The sequence below is a fragment of the Thamnophis elegans genome, chromosome 2 (genome assembly GCF_009769535.1).
Source record: "Thamnophis elegans isolate rThaEle1 chromosome 2, rThaEle1.pri, whole genome shotgun sequence".
NCBI classification, from domain to species: Eukaryota; Metazoa; Chordata; class Lepidosauria; order Squamata; family Colubridae; genus Thamnophis; species Thamnophis elegans.
This window is the reverse complement of record NC_045542.1, coordinates 95,366,449-95,388,641: the sequence shown is the minus strand read 5'-3', so window position 1 is coordinate 95,388,641 and position 22,193 is coordinate 95,366,449. Positions and strand designations below refer to the sequence as shown.

General features: G+C 39.8%; 1 protein-coding gene across 1 annotated transcript; it reads right to left on the bottom strand.

Annotated features, from left to right (window-relative positions):
* Nucleotides 1-7,094: 7,094 nt before the first annotated feature.
* On the bottom strand, nucleotides 7,095-21,125 carry LSM11 (LSM11, U7 small nuclear RNA associated). The gene is made up of 4 exons (XM_032209229.1): nucleotides 20,629-21,125; nucleotides 16,404-16,543; nucleotides 15,430-15,513; nucleotides 7,095-12,842 (listed from the first exon to the last, which is right to left on the bottom strand). Exons 1-4 carry the CDS (start codon nucleotides 21,074-21,076, stop codon nucleotides 12,453-12,455), a joined length of 1,062 nt encoding a protein of 353 aa, XP_032065120.1. The 5' UTR covers nucleotides 21,077-21,125; the 3' UTR covers nucleotides 7,095-12,452.
* Nucleotides 21,126-22,193: the final 1,068 nt, after the last annotated feature.

Genomic DNA, 22,193 nt, shown 5'->3' with positions numbered 1-22,193 from the left:
GCGTATGTTTTTGGGCTAATTTCTGGTTTGAATGTACACTGGGGGAGGGAGAGAGGGAAGGTTATTTTTTTAGGGATTCAGATCTTCAAATGGCAAAGGCAAGTTATGTTGCTTTATGTGCCTGGACAAGGTATCTCAAATGACTCTAACATTTCTCTGAATCCCCTTGACATTGATTAATTCACAGCCACAGCTGTGAATAAGGACACAATCTCTGCTACGCTTTCATTTTGTTTAGGATGTGTCGCCGGATTTCCCAAGGCAGCCCTTGAAAGTCTGCGTTGGTGAAGTACAAGCAAGGTAGCCTACAGGGTTGCCAACAACTTTGTTTCGGGCCATTCAATGCAACTGGAGGCCTATTGTCCTTAATGAAACTGAAGCTCACAACAGAGGCAAATCTACCCCAGGCTCTGTGGTTTCCTGTCTGCTCTTTCCAGGATCCGGAGGCAAGGCTTTCAAGGCGAGGTGTGTGCATATTGTTTGTGACCTCTATGTATTACAGCTATTGTATTTCCCATGTAGTATAATCTTCCAGTAACGTTATTACGGGTACCTGAGGCCATCCACTTTTATATCTGTTTTTATCGGTTTTCTGTAGATTTCACCTTTTCTCCTGGAGCTCAAGGTGACACGGGTGGCACTCCCTCCATCAATTCCCCCCCCAACTCCTCCTCCTCCTCAAGGAGAGAGGCTGAGCTGTGAAACAATGCCTGCCATCCGGCTTATGCATCGCAGCCCCCAAAGGGAATACGCATCCCCCTCAAAGTGATGTAGCCAGCCGGTTTGACGGAAGTCCAAGGATCGTGTGCTGCATTTGGACACGCAGATACGCAGTGTACTCTGACCCTCTCTGTCCAATTAGACACTGTTTCTGCAGGAGAGCCCCCTTCTGCACTGAGATCTGTTCCCCTTCAAAGAACAGCCTATGCACACTTGACTTTAAATCACCATTCCATGGTTTTGCGGAACAATACATCAGCATTCTTCCTTGTTTTGTTATCTTATGGGCCTTGTGGGATGACTCTCGCTTGCACACCCATCTTCTGGCTCTCCTTCTGAATCTCTGGTGGTGAAAAAAGGTTGTGCTTCAGGCGTTCTGCATCGTCGCATAAACTTGAAGCACCGAAAGACTTAACAACGATGCCTTTTCCGCGCCCTCCTATTCCCAACGTGATAGTGAGTGGCTATTTTGGTTTTGCACAGTCAGTGCATTTTGTCTTGAAGAGCTTACAAGGCCAGAAGCTACAGGCAATTGCCTTCTCCTTGAGATGCCTTCCTTCCTCCGGCTGGTTTGATGAAAGCCAGTTCCTTCTTGTTCATTATCTGATGATGATAGCGGCAGACAAAGGCAAAGCCAAGAGTCAGATGAGTTGCTAGAAAAGATTCACACCGGTACTCTCTGGTGCACTGAAGCTCTGCAAGCCCCAGCTTAAGGCTGAGGTTTTAATTAGATAGCCGCCTAATAGGAGAAACAAACACTGAGAACCTCTAACCTAGGGAAAGAATGATAAGCTTCCTACTCCTTTGAAATAAATTAATTCCCATGGTCTTACACTATAAAGAAGTTATTTGCCAAGGTGGGAGGACCAAAATCTGCACACCTCTGAATCCGATAAGAGCCATCACAACAGCCAAGGACTTCAATGCAAAAGAAGTTGTCAGGTCCTATTTATATCAATAAAAATTCAGCATCTTTTTCATTTCCAAGGAGTAATAAAATTTATCTTTAAGGATAGAAATTGGTTGGTGTTTTTTAGGTATTTTTTCTACACTTCATTAACGGAGGGGAGGGCTATCCAATGGCAAAGTGAATGCTGTTTCCATTACTCTCCCATCTCACCCACTCCTGCATCTTCCACTCATCTCATTAGGTGGGTGATTCATCCGGGGACAGGGATGACTTAATATCACCCATCCCAATGACACAATTAGAAGAGTGGCAGAATTGACTTATTTGACTGGAGAAAGGATAACAGCTACATTTATTAATGATTGGAAACCCCTTATGGACATTTCTCTGAAAAAAAGAAAAGCAAACTTGTGATTTATGAGTTTAATGATTAGAAAGGGTAGACTGTGAAAAGAAGGAGTTATGCTGCAACCTATGGGGGGGTGTTAAAATATAAATGTAGCTGCTATTAAGAATACCACTTCCTTCCTTCCTTCCTTCCTTCCTCTCTCTTTCTTTTCTTTCTCTTTCTTTCACCTTTTCATATAATTACAATTTTTTAAAAAAATTCTCTTTCAAAATCTGTATTTTCTATTTCTTTTAAAATTTATTTAATAAAAATGTATATATAATACTACATCTATATCTATCTATTATGTCTCTATCTCCCTCTGTCTCTCTATCGATCATGTACCATATCTATATCATCTAGCTATCATCATCTATTAATATCACTCATCCCACATCTTAGGCTCTTTTTGCACAAATGTCACAAGTAGCAGGAGACACAAGGGTAGCCGAAATATTGGAACTTTGATTTGATTGTTTCTTGGCAAATATAGACTAATTCCCTTGGTTGGGAATTTTAAACCTCTGGTCATATTAAAATCTTTTGCTAAATATAATCAACACTATTTAGTTATATCTATACTTAAAAAAAATGAAAAGAAACACTGAACCACATACTAAACATATCTTTTATAGCAGCTAAATCTAAGAGGGAGGAGGAAGAGGGAGGGGAAGACACAAGTAAACCATTGTTAACTAAAACCAAGGAAAACCAAAATGTCCTCTAGGGTTTTCATTAGGAATGGCTAACCTGCAGCGTAGGATCCACCGATGGTATAAAAATGTGGTGTGAATTAAAGCAACTAAGGGTACTAGGTTAGGTTTCCACAGCCCTCCCATGAGGATGTGTCTGCTCTGGGCTGGCCGGATATGAGTTGGTATGACAGCAATCCATGGAAGTCCGACTAAGCCCCATAAGCTAACATATGCACATTTTAGGCAAATCAGTGTTTTCCTCTAGTGCTGAATAGATAAATTTTCTTAGACAGAATTTGTTTCTCCCAGGATTTTTTTTACTTTGGTGAAAGACAATTTACCATATAAATTCTATCAAAAGAAAAGAGCATCACAGTGGGCAGAATATGCTTTTCTTGCAATGATTTGTTACAAGGTTGTCAAGTGCTATAACTGGTCTTCCACTACCTTATATTAGCCATTAGCAAAGTCTAGGAACCTGAAAGGGGCTGAAAAGAGCTACTTGAAATGTTGCACAAACATCTAGAACTAAGAAGAAATTTCCTGATAGTTAGAACAATTAACCAGTGGAACAACTTGCTTCCAGAAGTTGTGAATTCTCCAACACTTGATGTTTTAAAGAAGAGATTGGACAACCATTTGTCTGAAATGGTATAAGGTTTCCTGCCTGAGCAGGGAGTTGAACTAGAAGACCTCCAAGGTGCCTTCCAGCTCTGCTATTCCATTCTACACTATATATTCTATTCTACTGTCACACAACCAGTGATGGGATTCAGGCAGTTTTGCCGCACTTCAGGAGAACCGGTTGTTAACTTTCTGAGCAGTTTGGTGAACTGGTTGTTGGAAGAAATCTTTAGGGCAGAGAACCGGTTGTTAAATTATTTGAATCCCAACACTGCACACAACCAATTACAGCAATGAGTTTATCTTGCTGCTGGATGGGAACGAAACTCTTGCACCTTTCCCAAAATCCAGTTTGAGAAGCCAAGCAGCAATAGAGAAAAACCAGATTATAAGAACAGGAGGGGGGTGGGTGGAAGAAAGACAGGAGCCAGGAGAAAACACGCACAAATATTTCCAACCGGGTGCCTTAAATCTGGCATTCTGCAGCTTTGTTTGAAATGTTTACACAAGATCCCTTCTAATTAGTAATTGCCCTAATTGCTTGAAAACAACGGGCGCCCTTTTGGACCCCCTTAAAAAGATTTTCTGATGAAGCACTTCGAGCTGTAAAAGGGAAGGACCTTCCCTGCTAAAAGCATTCGATGCTAATTCAATTACATGTGTTTTTAAGCCACCTGCTCCAAAGGAAGCAGAAAAACCAGCATTCCCAAAAGGTTTGCACTTTCGATTTCGCTCGGACTTTTGGCCGGAGCAACAACTCGCATTAACTCACACTCAACTCTTTCCCTCTCTCCCTCCCTCCCTTCATTCATCTTCTAACTCGGCTCACTCCGAAGTGGTGGACCCCCAGCCTCGCCAGGGGAGCGGAACACGGACTTGCTTTACCCTACTGCCATCTAGTGGACACGCCGGGAGATTACAAGCAGGTTTGTCGCGGAAACTGCTTCCAGACACGAACGTTTGAGCTGTCTTTTGTCCAGCAGAGAAGTTCATTTTCTAGCCCAAATAAAAACAGCAGACAAACATGCGCATATGTTAATTCATATGTATTTATTTTGTATCCCACTTTTATTATTTTTTTACAAATAACTCAAGGCGGCGAACATATCCGACACATCTTCTTCCTCCTGTTGTCCCCTGTTGTGAAGTGATCAGAGATATGCATTGAGACTAAGGCAGTTTGGGTTACTGACCTCAGTTGACCACAATGGCAACATTGAAGGCTTGGCATGGTTCCTGTGACTGGCCGCTGGTTTTCAAATGTGCAAGAAGACAGAACGAATCAATTGTGTAGCTGGGAAAATCAAGCACAGGGAGACTCCCCTCCTCCATCAGCAGCACTAATTTCCTAGCCTTTCTATAGGTAAAAATAAGAAAACTTCTCTGCTTATAATATGCCCTGCTGAATGTGGCAGAAACAAGGAATTCTTTGTCTCAACATGCTAGCTTGTTTTCTTTCTGCATATGACTTCTAAGTTCTCTCTTTCTCTCTATCTCATCTTCACTGATGACTAAAGATTGAATCTATAAGTAAAAAAAAAACCTTATTGAAAGGACCAGCTTGCCCATTATAACCTTAATCAAGAAGCATGCCAAGAAGAAAAGTGCCAAAAATTGAATAGGTAAAGGTAAAGGTTCTCATCCCACATATGTGCTACTTGTTTCCGACTCTAGGGGGCAGTACTCATCTCCATTTCAAATCTGAAGAGCCAGCGCTGTCCAAGACGCCTCCGTGGTCATGTGGCCAGCATGACTAAACGCTGAAGGCACACGGAATGCTGTTACCTTCCCTCCAAAGGTGCTTCCTATTTTTTCTACTTTTTTTACATGCTTTCGAACTGCTAAGTTGACGGAATCTGGGACAAGTAACAGAAGCTCCATTACACGGCGCTAGGGATTCGAACTCCAAATGCCAAATTGCTCCAGAGCTATTAAAACAGGGTAAGCAGCTTAAAATGGGCTTAGAGGGATTGGGTGGAGCTAACAACCTCTGATTTGGGGAGGAGGGGGGAATTGTCCCTTCAGGACAATATTTCAGATTTCTAATGGATGATCATTTGCTATGAACCCATGAAAGATGGGAACTTTTCAGCACTGACTGCTCTGGGTAGCGATAACAAGGTACTGCATTCAAGAGAGGAAAAAAGCAGCAATATGAGTTGATTATTGGGAAAGTTAGGCCAATATAAGTTTGCAGTAACCGATACAAATCACAGGCTTGATATAACTTTGGTTAACTGCAAAAGTAACAATACCCATTCCCTCCCTCCAAGGTATATTTCAACCCAAGTAATTTTAGCTGGATTAATCCCAGTGTTTAACTGAGATTAAAAATATATATATACGTATTACTGAGCAAGTAAAACATGTGCATTTGTGTAAAAATAATAAACACTGAATAAATGGTTGACAATCTAATTAATGAAAAGCTAGAAAGCCAGCATTTCTTTCATACAGCAGAGAAATACTGTAACTACCCCTAAATCCAGCAAAAGCTTACAGATAAAGTCACTATTAAAAAAAAACCCTCAAAAATATTAAAAATATTGGATGGCTTGCTAATATGCAAAAAGAAAAAGCTCAAAGTTTTAAGATTTATTTGTCAAGATTCCCTTGTCAATCTCTTTATTTTGTAATCAGACTTAGGATGCTCCCGTTATGAATACTACTAGTGATTAAATAGGAAGATAATTAGCTGTACTTGAATCAAAACTATTCTGAAGAAAAATGCCAATTCATAGAAAGGAGGGGAAGTTTCTTTCTATCCAGGGTCAGCAAATGAAAAGCAAAAGTTTCCCTCTCCACCTCCTCAGGTTTGGTTATAGATCCAGAATTGATACCTCCCAACTGACAAATGATAAGAACTACCTTGTCTCTACTATCTTTTGCTTTCCTTCTTGCCCAATCCTTTTAAAGATTCCAGCTTACTAGTTTCCTTTCTCTTTGCATATCTTCAGATCAGTACTGCAGGGCCTGTTTCCTTCCTGCCACTGATCCAATCTTTCCCCTGAATTTACATGAGAGTTCTTAATTTCCCACTGATAGCAGGAAGGTCTTTCTCTCTCCCTCCCCTCCCTCTCTCTCTTACATTCCTTAAAAATGCAGGAATGCTTGCAAAGGACTGAGCAGCTGAACAAAAGCTCTGACCACTTCCCCAGCAATTCTACTCAAAGGATGAGCTTTGCTGTAGATTCTGTTTTACTACAAAGTTACGTTCGCATTTTCCCTTTTTGTATTTTCCTGTTGTTGGTTGACTCATTCTCCATTACTATTATAAGCATAGGTGGTCCTTGACTTACAAATCATTCATTTAGTGACCTTTGAAGTTACAACGGAACTGAAAATGTTACTTACGAGAGTTTTTCACACAGCCCTGTTGCAGTATCCCCATGTCATGTGATCAGAATTCAGATGCTTGGCAACTGGCATGTATTTATAACAGTTGCAGTGTCCCAGGGTCATGTGATCACCTTTTCCTTGACCTTCTGAAAAGCAAAGTCAATGGGGAAGCCAGACTTACTTAACCGTGTTACTAATCGAACAACTGCAATGATTCACTCAACTGTGGCAAGATAGGCCATATAATATCTTGCTGAGCAATATGAATTTTGGGCTTGATTGTGGTTGTAAGTCGAGGATTACCTGTATGTTATTAAAAATGCATTACCATCTTTATGTCAGTAGAGAAAGTTAAGATTAAAACATTTAGGTATTGCTAAAAATGGTTCTATTAAAAAAATGACTCTGGCACAGCTTATAATTACAGTTAGACATTTATTGCCTTGGAGACTGAACTCCTGGTACAGATGCTTAACATCATCAAGCATTTATTTTTAAAGACACATCATACGTGTACATACATTGCAGGGGTTCAAGCAACAACTCCTTCTTGGAAATACAATCCTTAAGAAAAGAGACTAGAGGCTATTTGCACATTCTTTTAACAAGTATTCGCAGGGCCAAAGCGCAGACTGGCAGCTGATTGGCACTTTTGCCTTGCTCACATAGCATATGTAGGTTAGCGGTAACTTTCCCAACTGTGAAAACCAAAATCAGATGGTTGGGGCATCTGCGCCATGCAGGCTCTGTCTGTTTACACTGAATGTGACACTTGTCCTTCAGATGGGCCAACAAGTGTCTCATTTGACAAAAGAGAAACAAAAAAGGAACAAGCATTGAAAGAAATTCAAGTCCTATATGCATTACAAAAATGGAAGGATTCAGAGCCAGTCGTCTCAAGCCAAGGACCATGGGAACTGTATTTCAAATTGCACTACATAGCTACATACCAGAGTCCCCAAGATTCAATGGAGCTAATGAGAGAATAACATTAGTTAAAATGTGTCATGTCAACGATTCATTTCTCTAACACCAGGCTTTGAAATTGAGGATGCGCATGAACCATCAGCCCAAAACTTTGTCATTGCTAATGACTCCAACAGAAGTGGGATAAGTAGGTTCTATTGACAGGGAATTGTCAAGGAGAAAATGCGCCGATGTGCCTGCACTTTACTCTGAAAATGGTGAAATCAAAAGTCAGACACAGCATTTATTTTCTGTCTTTTGTGACAGGCTTCATATCTTGTCAGTTGAGAAGCCGGTCTTTTCAGATTCTCCTGAAACATTTGCATGGATTAGGAAAAAACAAGTTTTTTACACTTAACTCTTTACCAAACTAGACTTCTGTCATTCACTTTGTGGAAGAGCTTCACCAAGGCACTGGGGTATTTCTTCTCCTGAACAAAAATTAAATTCATCTTCAGCCCCAATGGGGTTTCTGTGAAACCAGAAATGAAAATCTTTGACAGCATGAGCCATGTGAAGTGAGAAATGAATTGTTGACTGACATACAATGAATTATTATCAACAAAGTTGTAAATATTCATCTTTGCACCATTGACCAAAACTTCGAAGCTCAAAGTGACAGAAGGTTGTTTTAAGATGTGCTAGTAACAGACACTGCATATCAATGTCCAAAAATCCTATCTAGTGAGAGCCAATATGACTGCTGGTACATAGGATGATCAACTCTTCATATCTTCATAAAAGGGAATAGTTGCATAGTATGGCAGAGGTTAAATGTAGCTTCTCTGAACAGAAAATGGAAGGAATGTTGGAGGAGGAGGAGGAGGAGAAGTGGGGGGGGGAGGAGAACACTGTCATTTTATAACTGTCCTCCACAACTTATTTCATACCGCTGGTGGAAAATTCCTGTAAACAGCTAAATAACTCACACATTATCCAGTTCATATAATGATAAACTTAACAAGTAGCATGTGATCACAGAGAAGCATTTTTAAACACTGTCCAAATGGAAATTATATTTAAAATCATTCTTAGTTTTCGCCAGCAGACAACTTGAGTTTTAAGAAAACTAGAGAGCCAGTTTGGCTAAATATTCCACACCTGAAGGTAGGGGCTTTTTTCTATTTCAGTTTTGCTTACTTTTTCTTTTTTGGTTGAACTGAACTGTTGGAAATTTGGTTGTTGTAAATTTATCCATTTGTAAGTTATGGACTGTCCAATAAAGAAATCAAAATATTAATCCTTTTTCTCACAGCTAAGTAAGTAATCCACCCATGTTATCTGCATGGCCTCTAGTCTCAAACTTTCTTTTTCAAGTTTTTATGCTTATCTCTACTGGCTATTAAACTATGCCTTGGTAGCTTTTTTTTTTTTAAGCTATATTTTGGTAGCACACATTCCATTCTGGCAAAACACATTTCTGCAGAAATGAATTAAGACATCCTGAGGTAAGCTATTATGGATCGAGGGCACAAAGGAAGACAAGCTGTTTCCAAATATATTTTATACTTGGTATATGAGAAGTAACACCTTGGAAATTAAGCTTAGCACCTAGAAGTTTTCAAGTAACAACTGCCAACAAGCTAATTAAGATTAATACAATTTAAAAATAAGAATGACATATAGTATTTACACAGAAACAAAGGTCAAGGGATAAGATGAATTCTGGATCACTTCTATTTCAATAAATGGCACTTTAGAAGCTACATGAAGAAAAAGCAACAAAAGAAAATCAGAGAGATATTCTGATCTTTTGAAATTAAGTTCCAATAAGGGAACATGACTGATAAGAAACCTTTGCTCTTAAATAACCGACAGAATATTGTAGAAAACAAAAAGAAGTGACAAATAGTGATACATATAAAATCAATCTGCAAACAGTATTCTAGTTTACAAATATGGATCCACCAAGAAAGTTTGGCTTTCATTAATTAAACAAAATACTAGGGAAAATATTAAACTTAGCTAACTGTTTTTTAAATCAAAATAAAGAGCTGAAATGAAGCAAACAAGTAAACTGAATCAAAACACTGAAGTGTGTATTCAGCTTTTGATGTCGAAGAGGAAAGGAAAGGGGAGAATGCATTGTAATTAATATATAAGTGTATTTGGTTCAAGTATGGAAATGTCTCATTAATGGAAAATCATACAAGTAAATTTGAATAATCCATCCTAATACTAGTTTTTGACCCTATTGCTGAAGTACATGGATCTGTCCAAAATTCCAGAAGACATATGGTAGTAATGTTCAAAAAAGAAGGGGGAAAATGGGATTTTCAAAAAGTAATTGAGTGAGTTAAAGAACTCCTGAAGAATAGTAAAACTCTGTGATCATTCCAAGGGAAGTCAAAATTGATATCAAACATGGATCCATCATAAGACTCTTACAATAGAGAGTCCACTGGGAGTGGATGATGTAATGTTACACATGATATCACTGAAGCTTCTACTGGACACTTATGAACCGACTCTAACTAATGGATGCATGTCCTAGGAAATATATCTAAAGGCACCAGAGAAGACTATTTTGGAAAGAACCTCGCGATGCTATACATTACAAAGAGGCTGGAGAAAGTCACATCAGAAAGGGCAACTAGAGGTTGCTGCAGAAACTGAAGCTATCTCACATTGAAACATGTACTGATTTTTTTTAAAAAAAACATAGAATTGCAAAGAAAGAAGATACTATGGAAGAAACACATTTTGCATATACCATTCCCATTTTTGTTAAAACAAATACAATTACACAAACATTTGCTTGCATCCTACACATATTGCTTCCTAGCTCCTTTCCTTGACTATTATCATATTTACTACCATGCACCCAATGATACTGATGAAATAAAATATGATGTTTTGAGTAATTCAATATTGGGGGGAAATTAAATGTTATGCGCATTGTCACACTTTAATCTAAATTAAAGTAAAACTTGAGAATGGGAGCCATTCAACTTTCTTCTCATGCATTTCTATTGAAAATCACCTTTCATGATTATTTTTATCTTTTTTTGAACGTGTCAAAAGAGATGGGCTTGATGTGAGTCAGGAAAATGTCTTCCACGGGCTTCCCTGTTTTGTGTTCATTATCATGCAATTCAGGGCTCCAGCATCCCAAAAGAAAATTGGTTTTCCATTAGTTGCTGGTGGAATGGTAGCAAAACCTTTAGCGACCCTAGCAGAGTGTTGAGAAGAAGTAATGAGGCTTCCTTTTAATTGCCTATTTTGCTTCAACATAAGCATTACATGCAACAGCAAAGCTGCATGCTTTCTAATATGGTTCTGATACTCCAAAATATTGTCTGAAAAAATAAATAAATCTGATGATAAGATTTCTCCCTCCCTCAAATGCTTGCTTTTTACCTTCTGGAGAATATTAGGCAAAATGTACTTGGTTTTGCCAGTCAGACAAAAATATATCACAATTGACCTTTCCATAATGCAACTCAGTCATTAGATTTTTCTAGTTATTTTAGAAATGCAGAATGACTCACCATATGTATTGTATTAATTATGCTTTTATAGATGCTTTGGAATTCAATTTTAATAAAATTGTAAAAGACCTTATGGCATTTCTCCAACTTAAGGGAATCTTCTCTAGCTACTGATGTGTTTAACACATTCCCCATAAGCAGAGTTGCTATTTTATAGCGCCCTAAACATTTTCATGGCATGGTCCATACACATGCATTGTTATATCTTGCACCATTTTGATAGATGCTGAAGGATACAGAGATGCTGCAAATAGCACCATTTTTTTTGAAAAATCATCATGCATTCTTTTCAGCAGTTTTAAACATGCTTTTCAAGAACAAGCAGCATCTGAAAAGGACCACTGAGAGCCAAAATAAGATTTGGAAAAATCCTAGTAGATATTGCAAACCAAATATTTTCTGTAGTTACTAAGAGCTGGTGGGAAATCAGATTCCCAAAGCCATCAGATAATACATAGCAACACCAAGCATACATTCAACATTTTCTTTTTTTTTTTAAACCGCATACATATATCTTAGCCTTTATTGTTAAAGACACAAAAATGGATGGAAAAAAAAAAGCTACAATTTCTGGGTTGTTGAAAAACACACCGAAGCAAGCTCAAAGCAGAGAAGCCACACATATTGTCTTGCAGGTAGAAATGGGTAGGAAAACAAGTAGAGAAAATTGGGTGGCAGGCTGGGTTTTTATAAATACCAAACAAAAGGTCAAAGGCTGCTTTCAGTCACTGAAAAAGAAAAAAATGAACTGGTGAGGAAAGTTTTTTTTAAAAAATTACACTAGTTGCAATGCAAACTCCTTTTTCTTTCCATTTGTTTTCAGAGAATGGGACTCCTTTAGGGCCTGCAATGCAAAGCTGGATCAGTCCTTTAGGGGTGCGCCCTGTGCATAGTGTATGGAGAAGAGAGAGATGGCTTCAAGCAAGCTAATTCCTACAGCTGTAGCTTGCAATATTCTGTCCCTTAATTCACATTTCTCATGGAAGTATCAGTGTCATGACCATGTGGCTATTCCAGGCCCACTTAGCCGGCTGCATATTCTGCAGAATTTAAATATTTACTGTATAAGGAAAGTCACTCCACGGCCAAGCCATACAATTTTGAAAGTCACAGTGTCTATATGTCTCCCAAAGTTTAGGGCATCTGTTTTGGGAGAGACCGCATCAGTTGTAGATAAAATTCCAGTCCATTCAAAGAGACAATTGGCTCAAGTCTCTATGTCTATAATCCTTTCCCTCTTTTGACCAAAAGGAAAAAAAGAGTTAAAATGCTGTCTCTTTTCACCACTGAGCTGTTGTGGCTGGAATCAGTCAACGAGATCAATGTGCCAGGTGAACAAGCAGCACATTTTCTCCTCGAATGAAAATCTGGTTTATGTGTCGTGTAAACACTTGCTGATAATCCACTCTGGACCTCTGCTTTTTTCGGGAACGGCCTCTTTTGCCACCCGTGCTCTTCTCCTCTACTTGGGAGAGTCTGCTGGGCAATTCCATATCTCTCCCAGAGACTTTTGGCAAACTAGAGCTTCGTGTCCTCTCTCTGCTGGCGTGCTTCTTCGCTCCATGTTTCTCCTCTGATCTTCCCCTACCTGACTCAGATTTCCTCCTCGATGTCCTTGGATCATATGGAAGGGCTGGAAAGTCCGTAGTCGTCTTTGAATCGGCTTCTTTTTTAACCAAGGACTCCTGCAACCTCAGTCTGTCGAAGAGCTATAGAGAAACATTGGAAATAAATTCACAAGTCATAAGAAACGGCAGAGAGTATTTTATACTCTGATTGACCTGTTCAAACGATGGATAAGCTAATCTCTTTTGTTCAATTAAAATTTGTAAGTCAAAGATTTAGTAAGTCCTCTTTTGAAAAGGAGAGGATCTATTTTTTCTTAGTCAACAAGTTCTCCAATAGCAATAGCAGTTAGACTTATATAGCACTTCACAGTGCTTCACAGCCCTAAGTGGTTTACAGAGTCAGTGTATTGCCCTCAACAATATGGCTCCTCATTTTACCAACCTCAAAAGGATGGAAGGCTGAGTCAACCTTGAGTTGCTCAGAATCGAACTTCTGGAAATGAACAATGGGTTATCCTGCAATACTGCATTCTAACCACTGTGCCACCAAGGCTCCTTGAATTTTCCATAGACATGACCATGCACGATTCACACACTTCTTGTACAGTACACATACTATATTGCAGACCTGTCAGTAAAAAAATCTACCACAATCATGGATGCAGTTGATTTGAATTAAAATACCTCTGCAATGGGATCATTTCAATTTTATATAGCAGCCAGTGCACTGCCAATATTAAATGTTAAATGGCAGTAATGTACATATATTCACGCTTGAAAAATCTAATGACAATTTGTTGTGATCAGCTGAGGAAGGGTGCAAGCTCACCCTTTCAGTTATTGCTGCATAGCAGGAGAAAGGCAATCACAGGACAAATCCCTGATAACAACCACTCTTCTCAATCAAAACAACCATAAGACATTAGATGTTATGTGTCAACTGTTCCTATGAACTGAGCTTAGAATATTCATCCTAAAGTAAGCAAAACTTACATCAATATAGTGAAAGCAAAATCTGCATCCAAAATTTTTGCAAGACATAGTTTCCAAGAGAATAGATAATATAGGGACTGACTTCTCCTTTTGATGGTTCATATGTGAACTCCCTGTTTATTTTTATTTTAAAAGTTTCTGTTTTGTACTTATATGTACATTCAATCTTTACTCCCAACTTCCAACATCTATCAACTACTCCTGGTTAATAAATAAAGCTTGCCAAGGATGGTGCTAGTTAGCACTCAGTGTAAGTCCATTCACATGCTGAAATGATACATGAGCAGATAAAAATCTGTACCGCTTCCCTGCACAAAGATCTCTATTAGTATAAATAGTGGGCCTACCTCTAGAGGATGCTGGCTGAGGAATTCTGGGAGTTGAAGTCCACACATCTTAAAGGTTGAGAAACACTGCTCTAGAAGATGATAAATCTAGTTTGCTCAACAGGCCCCCTATTTACACTAAGATGTCTTGGGGGGGGGGGGCGCTCTGTATTCCAGCCTGCCCTGAATGTGTAGCAAGTTGGTTGGCAGCAGACTAATCCTTCCAAATTTCATACAAATTGCACATATCCCAAATGCATTATTTTGTGCATGTGCAACAGGGCTGACTGTATGAAGTCTTCGACAGACATTAACCAGTTAATAGAAAACCCATATCAAGGCTTGCTCATTTTTTTAAAAAGAGCCTTGCCAATGGATCTCTCTATGAGCCTATGAGTCTGTTAAATAGCAGAGAAACTCTCATCCACTTCCTCCAAGGGAATAAAGAGCAGTGGAAAAGGAAGGAGAGCTGGTTCATTTGGCAAGCAAAAAACATGTCAAATAGAAAGCCTCAACAGCCTTTTATCTATGGCAATTCTCACGACAAATGAGGGGAATGTGGAATTGCCTCCTTTCTCCCACTCCGTAGAACATCTGGAATGAAAGGACAGGTGGCAATTCTTACTTTCTCCTAACATTTGGCAGAAGGCAATAGAAACAAGCTCCTACCTGCACTCTGCAAAAAGCCTGAAGCAAGATCAAAGACCCAGCCTTTCCAAATTTTACACACTTAAGGAGGAATGAGTTTAGGAGTAATCCTGGTTATTGATCTGGTAGTTAGCCAAACCAAACTTTGTGGACTCTTGGTGATTAGGTCAACGTTCAATCCCAACATGGATCAAATGTATTGACAAAGGAATATAAAGAAGAATGGAAAAGAAAAACTAGCATGTAAAATAATCCTCACTGGATCAAGCTTAAGCCTATCTACTCCAGCATTGTGTTCTACAGTAACTGACCCAAGTGTCTATGAGAAGCACACAAGCTGGTAAAGAAAGCAACAGTACCTCTGCTTCCCAAGTCCTGCTACAAACTTTGCATTCTGTAAATTCTGATTCTTTGGAGTAGTCCAAATATTAGTTTCTATAGCATTAGGACATGACTGTAACTCTGACGAATCTAGGAATCGGTTTTAAATCATTATGAGTTTCTGGTGACTGGTACAAACATTTAGTAATAAACAAACAAAATAAGATGACAGCCACTGAATCAAATCACTGGAGAGCAAGAGGCAAACTTAAACTCCCAAATGATTGTATCGGGCTACATCTCCGCCGATTAATAAAAGAAGAAGTAACCTTCCTTCTTCTTTGCTAGCAGTGAAATCAGACTTTTATAAGGTAGAGGAAGATAGGAAAGAGCCATGTCTTTTTGAAACATAGGTGACATTGTAGAGAATGGAAACTTACTCTGGTGAGGGTCAACTGTGGCTCCACATAGAAAGCTTTACCCAGCACTGGTTTTCGGTATGTCTCGTCTACATCACTCAGGGCCTGGCACAAGGCAAATAGGCAGAAAGACTTAAAACATATAGGATCTTCTTATCATAAATTTTGGCATCACAGTGGGGAAAGACGACAGGAGTCAGAAGGATAACGACATAAAACAATGATTTGATACTCGTTCTCAATGTCTGATTGAGATACTGTAAAGCAATATTGGATGTTCACTTGCTCACTCAGAATTTTTATTTTATTATGAGAATAAGCCCATTCGGATATACTTAGGCATTTAAGAGAAATTCCATAGACTTAAAATAAAAGCCCAGATTATTTTGACATTTTCTTGTATTCATTTGTATGCATTTCTTTACAGAAATGTCAATGAATGCCATGTGAATATATATAGTTAGGATAACAATATGTAGTTGGCATTTTCTTGTATTGGAAATGCCAATGATATCATTTGAATATATGTAGTTAGGACAGCAAGCACTCCAATGTCCTGCTTGCTCCCCTAACTACATATATTCACATGGTGGTTGGTCTGAAACTTTGAAGTAAATACTAGTATATTAAGATATTTAAATTTTAATAGCTGGAGCAGTGAAGGGTTGGACAACATACAGTTACACTTAATTGGTTAAAGAGAGCTGGCCACTGCATGAGGGAATCTGAACTGTGATTGGTTGCTGTAAGAGTAAAGGGGGAGTTTCCTCGTTTCCCGCCTTTTTCCTCTGTGTGCCGTGTGTGCTCTCTGTGATTTATCTGAGATGTTCCTGCTGGGTTGATTTACCTGACAATGCTCCTGTTTGCCTTATTTACTGTAAATATATTTATTTATATAAAACTGGTTTGCGTCAGTGTCTCTGACTCCATTTGGACACCAGCTGCGCAATTTCCTGACATAGTAAAAACCACAGAAGGGAAATGTTCAGGATTACCATATTCCAGAACTTGTCAAATGCAACCAAGAATCCAGTGCAGACTCCACGAAGCCCCTTGAAAGTTCGGATATGGACATTGACTTTTACGCCATCACGGACACAGCGATGAAGTTCCCCAAGCGGACTGCCTTCATGAACTGGAAATTAAGATAACAACCATCATTTGCTGTAGAACAAAACAATTCCCAGCTATTGTTGCTATTATTATTTGAATTACATACTTCTGCCCACAAGGTGTAAGAGAGAATACCTGCAGGATTATTTTGCATTGTATTATTCAGAACTGTCCATCTGAAAGTTCCCATATGTTCTGTCTACTGTCTTATTAAGAATTAATTGACATGGGTCTTTGATTTTTAACCCCTCTAAAACTAAAAGAATAGCACATTTTTATTCAGTGAGCTTCTTTTACCCAAGTACTGTATAATAGTTCTCCAAACATTCGCGAGTATTCTTCTTAGTGTCATGGAATTTATTTGTCTCTCGCTTTAGGCATTGCAGAAATATAATTATTCATACAGAGTTTATGGGTATGTAATTGGATATGCAATAGTGGTGTAATGGATTTTTAGCACAGTACATATGCTTAATATCCCAATTCTAAAGGATTATTAAAAGGCTTGTCACTGTGTAGTAGTTAATATTTCTGGTTGATAATCATGTCAGTAACCAAACAACAATCAATGCAGCCTAAATTCTAATCTTGCAAATGATTAGTCTTCTATAGCTCATAATTTATTATAAGTGACATAAATAAATATACCAGCCATTGCTTTGGATAACATTAAAGGATCGTGTTAGCATTAAAAGGATACTAAACTATCTAGTATAGAGGTTGCAGTCCTGGATTATATTATTTTTTGGATGGATTCTGTAAGTGTTTCACATATACACAGGAAGGAGGAAATGTCCAGGAATGCTTCTAACCATTGGCAACAGCTCTTTCTTTTGGAAAGGAATTATCTTAAGATATATAGTAAACTGCAGATGCTCCAAGTCACTTTCCCCCCAGCTTCCTATCATTTAAATATCCTTCCATTACCTAGATACATCTTGTAGTCAGGTTGTGACTATTTGCAACCAAGCGTAGGCTGGCTGAGGAAGTCTATGAATTGTAATCAACCCATCTGAAGGATGGACAGGTTGGACAGGAGTGAACAAGGTCATTTAGGCATGCTTAATATTTTGCCACTTTGCTGCAAATGTCCACACTATACTATGCTACTTCCATGGCTATTGGAATCTGGAATTCCTTGGAAGATTCACTGAAGTGAGTTCAATAAATAAATTAAAAGCTTCTATACTTTATCAGCCAGATGAGAAGTAGATAATGAATCCTTTTTTTTTTTTTTTGGTATTGTCATCTTGCACCTCTCTGAAAGCACAACTCAAAGAAGTTAGCCTTTTTCTCTTCTAAAGTGATACGTAGACAGCTGCAGTTATTTGGTTGCCATTTAATTCCAATCTCTAGTAATACATATTTTTCACAACAGGAAGCATGTATATGTATCTATAAACTACCTTATTTTTTGGAGTATATGACGCACCTTTCGTCCCCAAAAAAGTGGGTGGAAAAGTATGTGCATCTTATACAGCGAATATTGCAGCGGGGGGGAAGGGTTGGTGTGACACCAATCAGCTATTCTAGAACGGGCTGCGGTGGCAAACAGTCCGCGGTGAAGGTGAATGGTCCACGCCGAATGGGCAGCAGCAAATGGGCTGTGCTGAACAGGCTGCAGTGAATGGGCCAGATGAATACCGGATGGATGCTGGGAGGCAGAGGCAGAATTTTTTTTTCTTGTTTTCCTCCCCAAAAGCTAGGTGTGTCTTATAGTCCGGAGCATCTTATACTCCGAAAAATATGGGTAAACTAAAAATATTAGTTTGATGTATTCCATTGGTACCAGTCACTTGTAGTACAGATATTCAGAGTATAGCTGGGAAACTAGCTGAAAGTAATGGGAATGTGGTGAAAAAATGTAATACATGATCTCAAAACAAATAACAGACATCAACATAGAAACTTGCCTATTATTCTATTATCATAACTTCTGCTCTGTATTTATAAGCCTGAAATAAAGTTTAAGAACTAGGATCATAACAACCTAACTATTGCTACAACAGTTGCAAAAAACGACATCTTTCTAGACTTTCAAAATGCTGCTTACAGCTTTTTCTCCAAGTCTAGTCATTTTAATTCTAATCTGAAAGAATAAGCTTTGAAGGGAGGGAAAGCAAATTCCTGCAAATAACAGACTTGTGTCAATTAGGAGGGTGCGAAACATTTTGAATTATACTGAACAGTATAATTTTGAAATGAGTGGTTAAACCTTACCAGAATGATCAGCACCACATAAGAACACTTCAAAGTAAGGTTAAAATAACTGTTTGAAGCTAAGATATTATTTCAAATCTGAAACATTTAAAATCCAAAATCTTTTGCATGCTATTAATATCAGCTACTAATAGCCAGACCTTCTTAGCACAACCTTTGAACATTATTTTAGAATGCAGAATAAAAATTAATACATGCTTTATATTCTAAATGTTTTTGAAAGTTGTTTGCTATGTGGGCACAACATGCTGGAGAAAATATAGGTAGTTTGTATTTGCTTCATGCTGGACCCATAGTAAGGCTTTTACTTTTAAGCTACTCTCAATCTCATTTAAACAAGAATACTTACAACACCCAAAACATCCAAGATAGTAGAATCTTCAGATCCTTTATTTTACACCAACTATGGTTCTATTACCAGAAATGGTTCGAAGTCATTCTACCTCAATTCCTTAGGCTTAAGAATGTCAGTAATATTTTGGTGCTTTCCCAAGGAAATACCTTGGACAGTTCCTCACCCTTCCTATTGTTATTCCATCAGAAAAGAAATGTTCATTGGCCAATTATGATCATCTCTTTAATAAATTTTCAAGCGGTAACTGTGGCATTCAATCTATTAAAGCTCCATGGTCCCGTGGTGAAACTGAGGAGACAAGGGTGATCTCAACTTTTCCTTTAACATGTACATCTTCTCTTATTTATTCAAATTGCATTTACAGGGCTGCAAACACTCTCTTTAAGGCACTGCCCACACTCAGTGCTGCTTACTTACAGCGCAGGATGAATCTATAAGGACCTTTCAACCTATTGTACTTCAGAAGATGGAACAGTCTGTTCTCTAAAACATAGCTGGGCACCTTTCTTTCATTAAGCTTTATTGACAACTGAAGAAAATCTGATTACCTTCAGTATTTTTATTCATTTTATCCTGCCTTTATTATTTTTTATAAATGGCTCAAGGTAACAAATACACTTGAAGCTCCTTCCTTCTTTTATTTTCCTTACAACCCTATGAGGTGGTTAGGCTGAAAGAGTGATTGGGTCAAAGGCACCCAACCAATTTTCATGCCTAAGGCAGGACTAGAACTCACAATTTCCCAGTTTCTAGCCTTGTGCCTTAATCACTAAAGCAAACTCCTCAATGCCCTTCTTTCCTAAAAGATCAAAGCACCCATCACCAGGATCTTTCCTCACTAGACCCCAAACTCTTTAACTGGGTGTTTCCTTGACCAGATTTGCTGGCTAATAGTGACCCGAATACAGTATTTAAAGTCAACCTAATTATGGTTTAATAATTGATGCCATATTGGCCATTCAAGCAAAACAAAGAACTAGGCACACAAGCTCAAGTCCCACAACATACTAAGGGCAAATTTAGGAATTTATAATTTGGTGCTGTGTGCGTCACATCCACTAACTCTAGCTGCAAAATGGCTTGTCAGGCCTCTTTCCATACTACCTACCTTCAAAATAGTCCATCACCCATAGTTCTGAATTCCCACTTTTTTTCACTCTCTTTAGCACCTACTCTTAAATCTATTACAAATGGAAAATAAGATTACAGTAACTATTTAAAAAAATGTTTTGATGAACGTCACATATTCTTTTTTGAAAACCCCTCTCTCTTTAGACAAGCTTATTCCGTACCCACTCGGCTTTTCATTCGTGCCTATCTACGCCCAAATGCAGGGCCGCCCCTGCGGACCCCGGATCAATGCCAACATGCAGCAGTATGTATTCGGGACTTCACACCCAACCCCAGAACTGCTTTCCCATAACCAGGGCCAGACTCTGGAACACGAGTATTTGGGGGTGGGGGAGGAGTGGGGGGGGGGTCGTGATATTTCGTCCGAAAGGAGACGCTGCGCCAAATGCCGCTCAGCTTACGGGACATCTTGGTGAGGACGTTGCGCGGCGCCTTCCTGCCCCGCGACCTAGCTCTCTCCTCTGCTTCTGGCTTGGGTTCCTTGACCAGCATGAGGTTGCGGAGCCGCTGGAGGCGTTCGGGGTCGGCGGGGGGCCGGCCGGCCCGGCTCCGAGTACGCGTCCCGGCGGAGCGGCTGCTGCGGCCGGCGGCTGTTCTCGAGCGACCCGGGGCGCGGAGCAGGCCGCGCTGAAAGCTCTCGTACTCGGCCAGGTTGTTGAAGCAGGGCGCGGCCGGGTAAGGCAACGGGGTGCGCTCCGAGTACAGCGCCAGCAGCGGGTCGAAGCGCGGCGAGCTCACGTCCAGCCGGCCGGGACTCGGGGATCGCTCCGAGCTGCGACGCCCGCTTGAGTGGCGCCGGCTCCGCCGCCTGGGCTCAACCCCGGCCTTCTCCGCCGCCTCCTCCTCCATGTCTCTCCCGCTCTTGCCCTGGCCCCGGCCCTGCTGGGAGGGGCAGGAAGAGCCGCCCGCAGCGCGCTCCTTCGCCGCTATGGGCCGCCCCAGCCCCGCGATTGCACGGCAGGTCCCTTCCCGCCGCCTCTTGATGCTCTCTCGGCAAGCAGGCGAGAATTGCGTTTCTGCCCGCCCGCCCGCCGAAATGGCCGTCCGGCAAGGCCGCCTCTGGTTTTGGCTCGGCCGGCTGGAAGGAGGACCATTATCCACCTTCATTCATCTGAGGAAGAGATTGCGGAACTCTCGGTTCTCAAGATGTTAGTGCGCTCTTTGCATTCCCTTCCTGGAGCCGCAGACCGGTCCACACTTGGCCGCTCCGGCTGGGAAAGGTTCAAATCGTGGCTTGTTTGCGTTTGAATTCGTCTTTTGTGAGTCCGGCCATTGGGTTTATTCACTCAATCATAGTAGAAATAAATGAGGGCTACTGTAAACCATGCTATAATAACCTCTGCTGAGCACCGGGTGCAGAGGAACAATCAAGGATTATCAAGCTATGCTTTTTGGATGCGAAGTGGAGTCTGGCCTGGTTAGTGCTTGGCTAAGGTATTGAGCGGTCATGTCAGGGCTGCATTGCACCAAATGGCCACTAGATGCCAGTTTTCTAAGGTTCTTTGCTGCCATCTAATAGTTTTCCGGATCGTTTGATATGCAGGTAGTTTGGGGTGGGGTGGATGGCAGAAATGCTAAGCATTTGGTAATGCTGTTAAACAACTACATGGATAGTGAGTAGTAGTTGAGCTGGACAAGAGTCTCTAAGTGCAAGGGTCTCTTTAAATGCAGCAATTAAAATAGCAAGTATTAAACATTTGTTTTCCCAGTTTGCTTCTTGTTTCAGGCAATTCTATGTAGAAATGGAAAATAACTGTATGATAATATGCCACTCATCTTGTATAAATCATTTGCATATATGTATTAATAAAGGCCAGTAGATAGTTTTCACAGAGTTACAGTGCTAAACATTTATTAAAAGTTATTTTTAGCCCATTTAGAAAGGAAGGCCATTTGCTGACAGCAATAAGGACACCTTAAGGACTATTTGAACTATCCAGGAAGAACCAAAATAGTGGAGACGCAA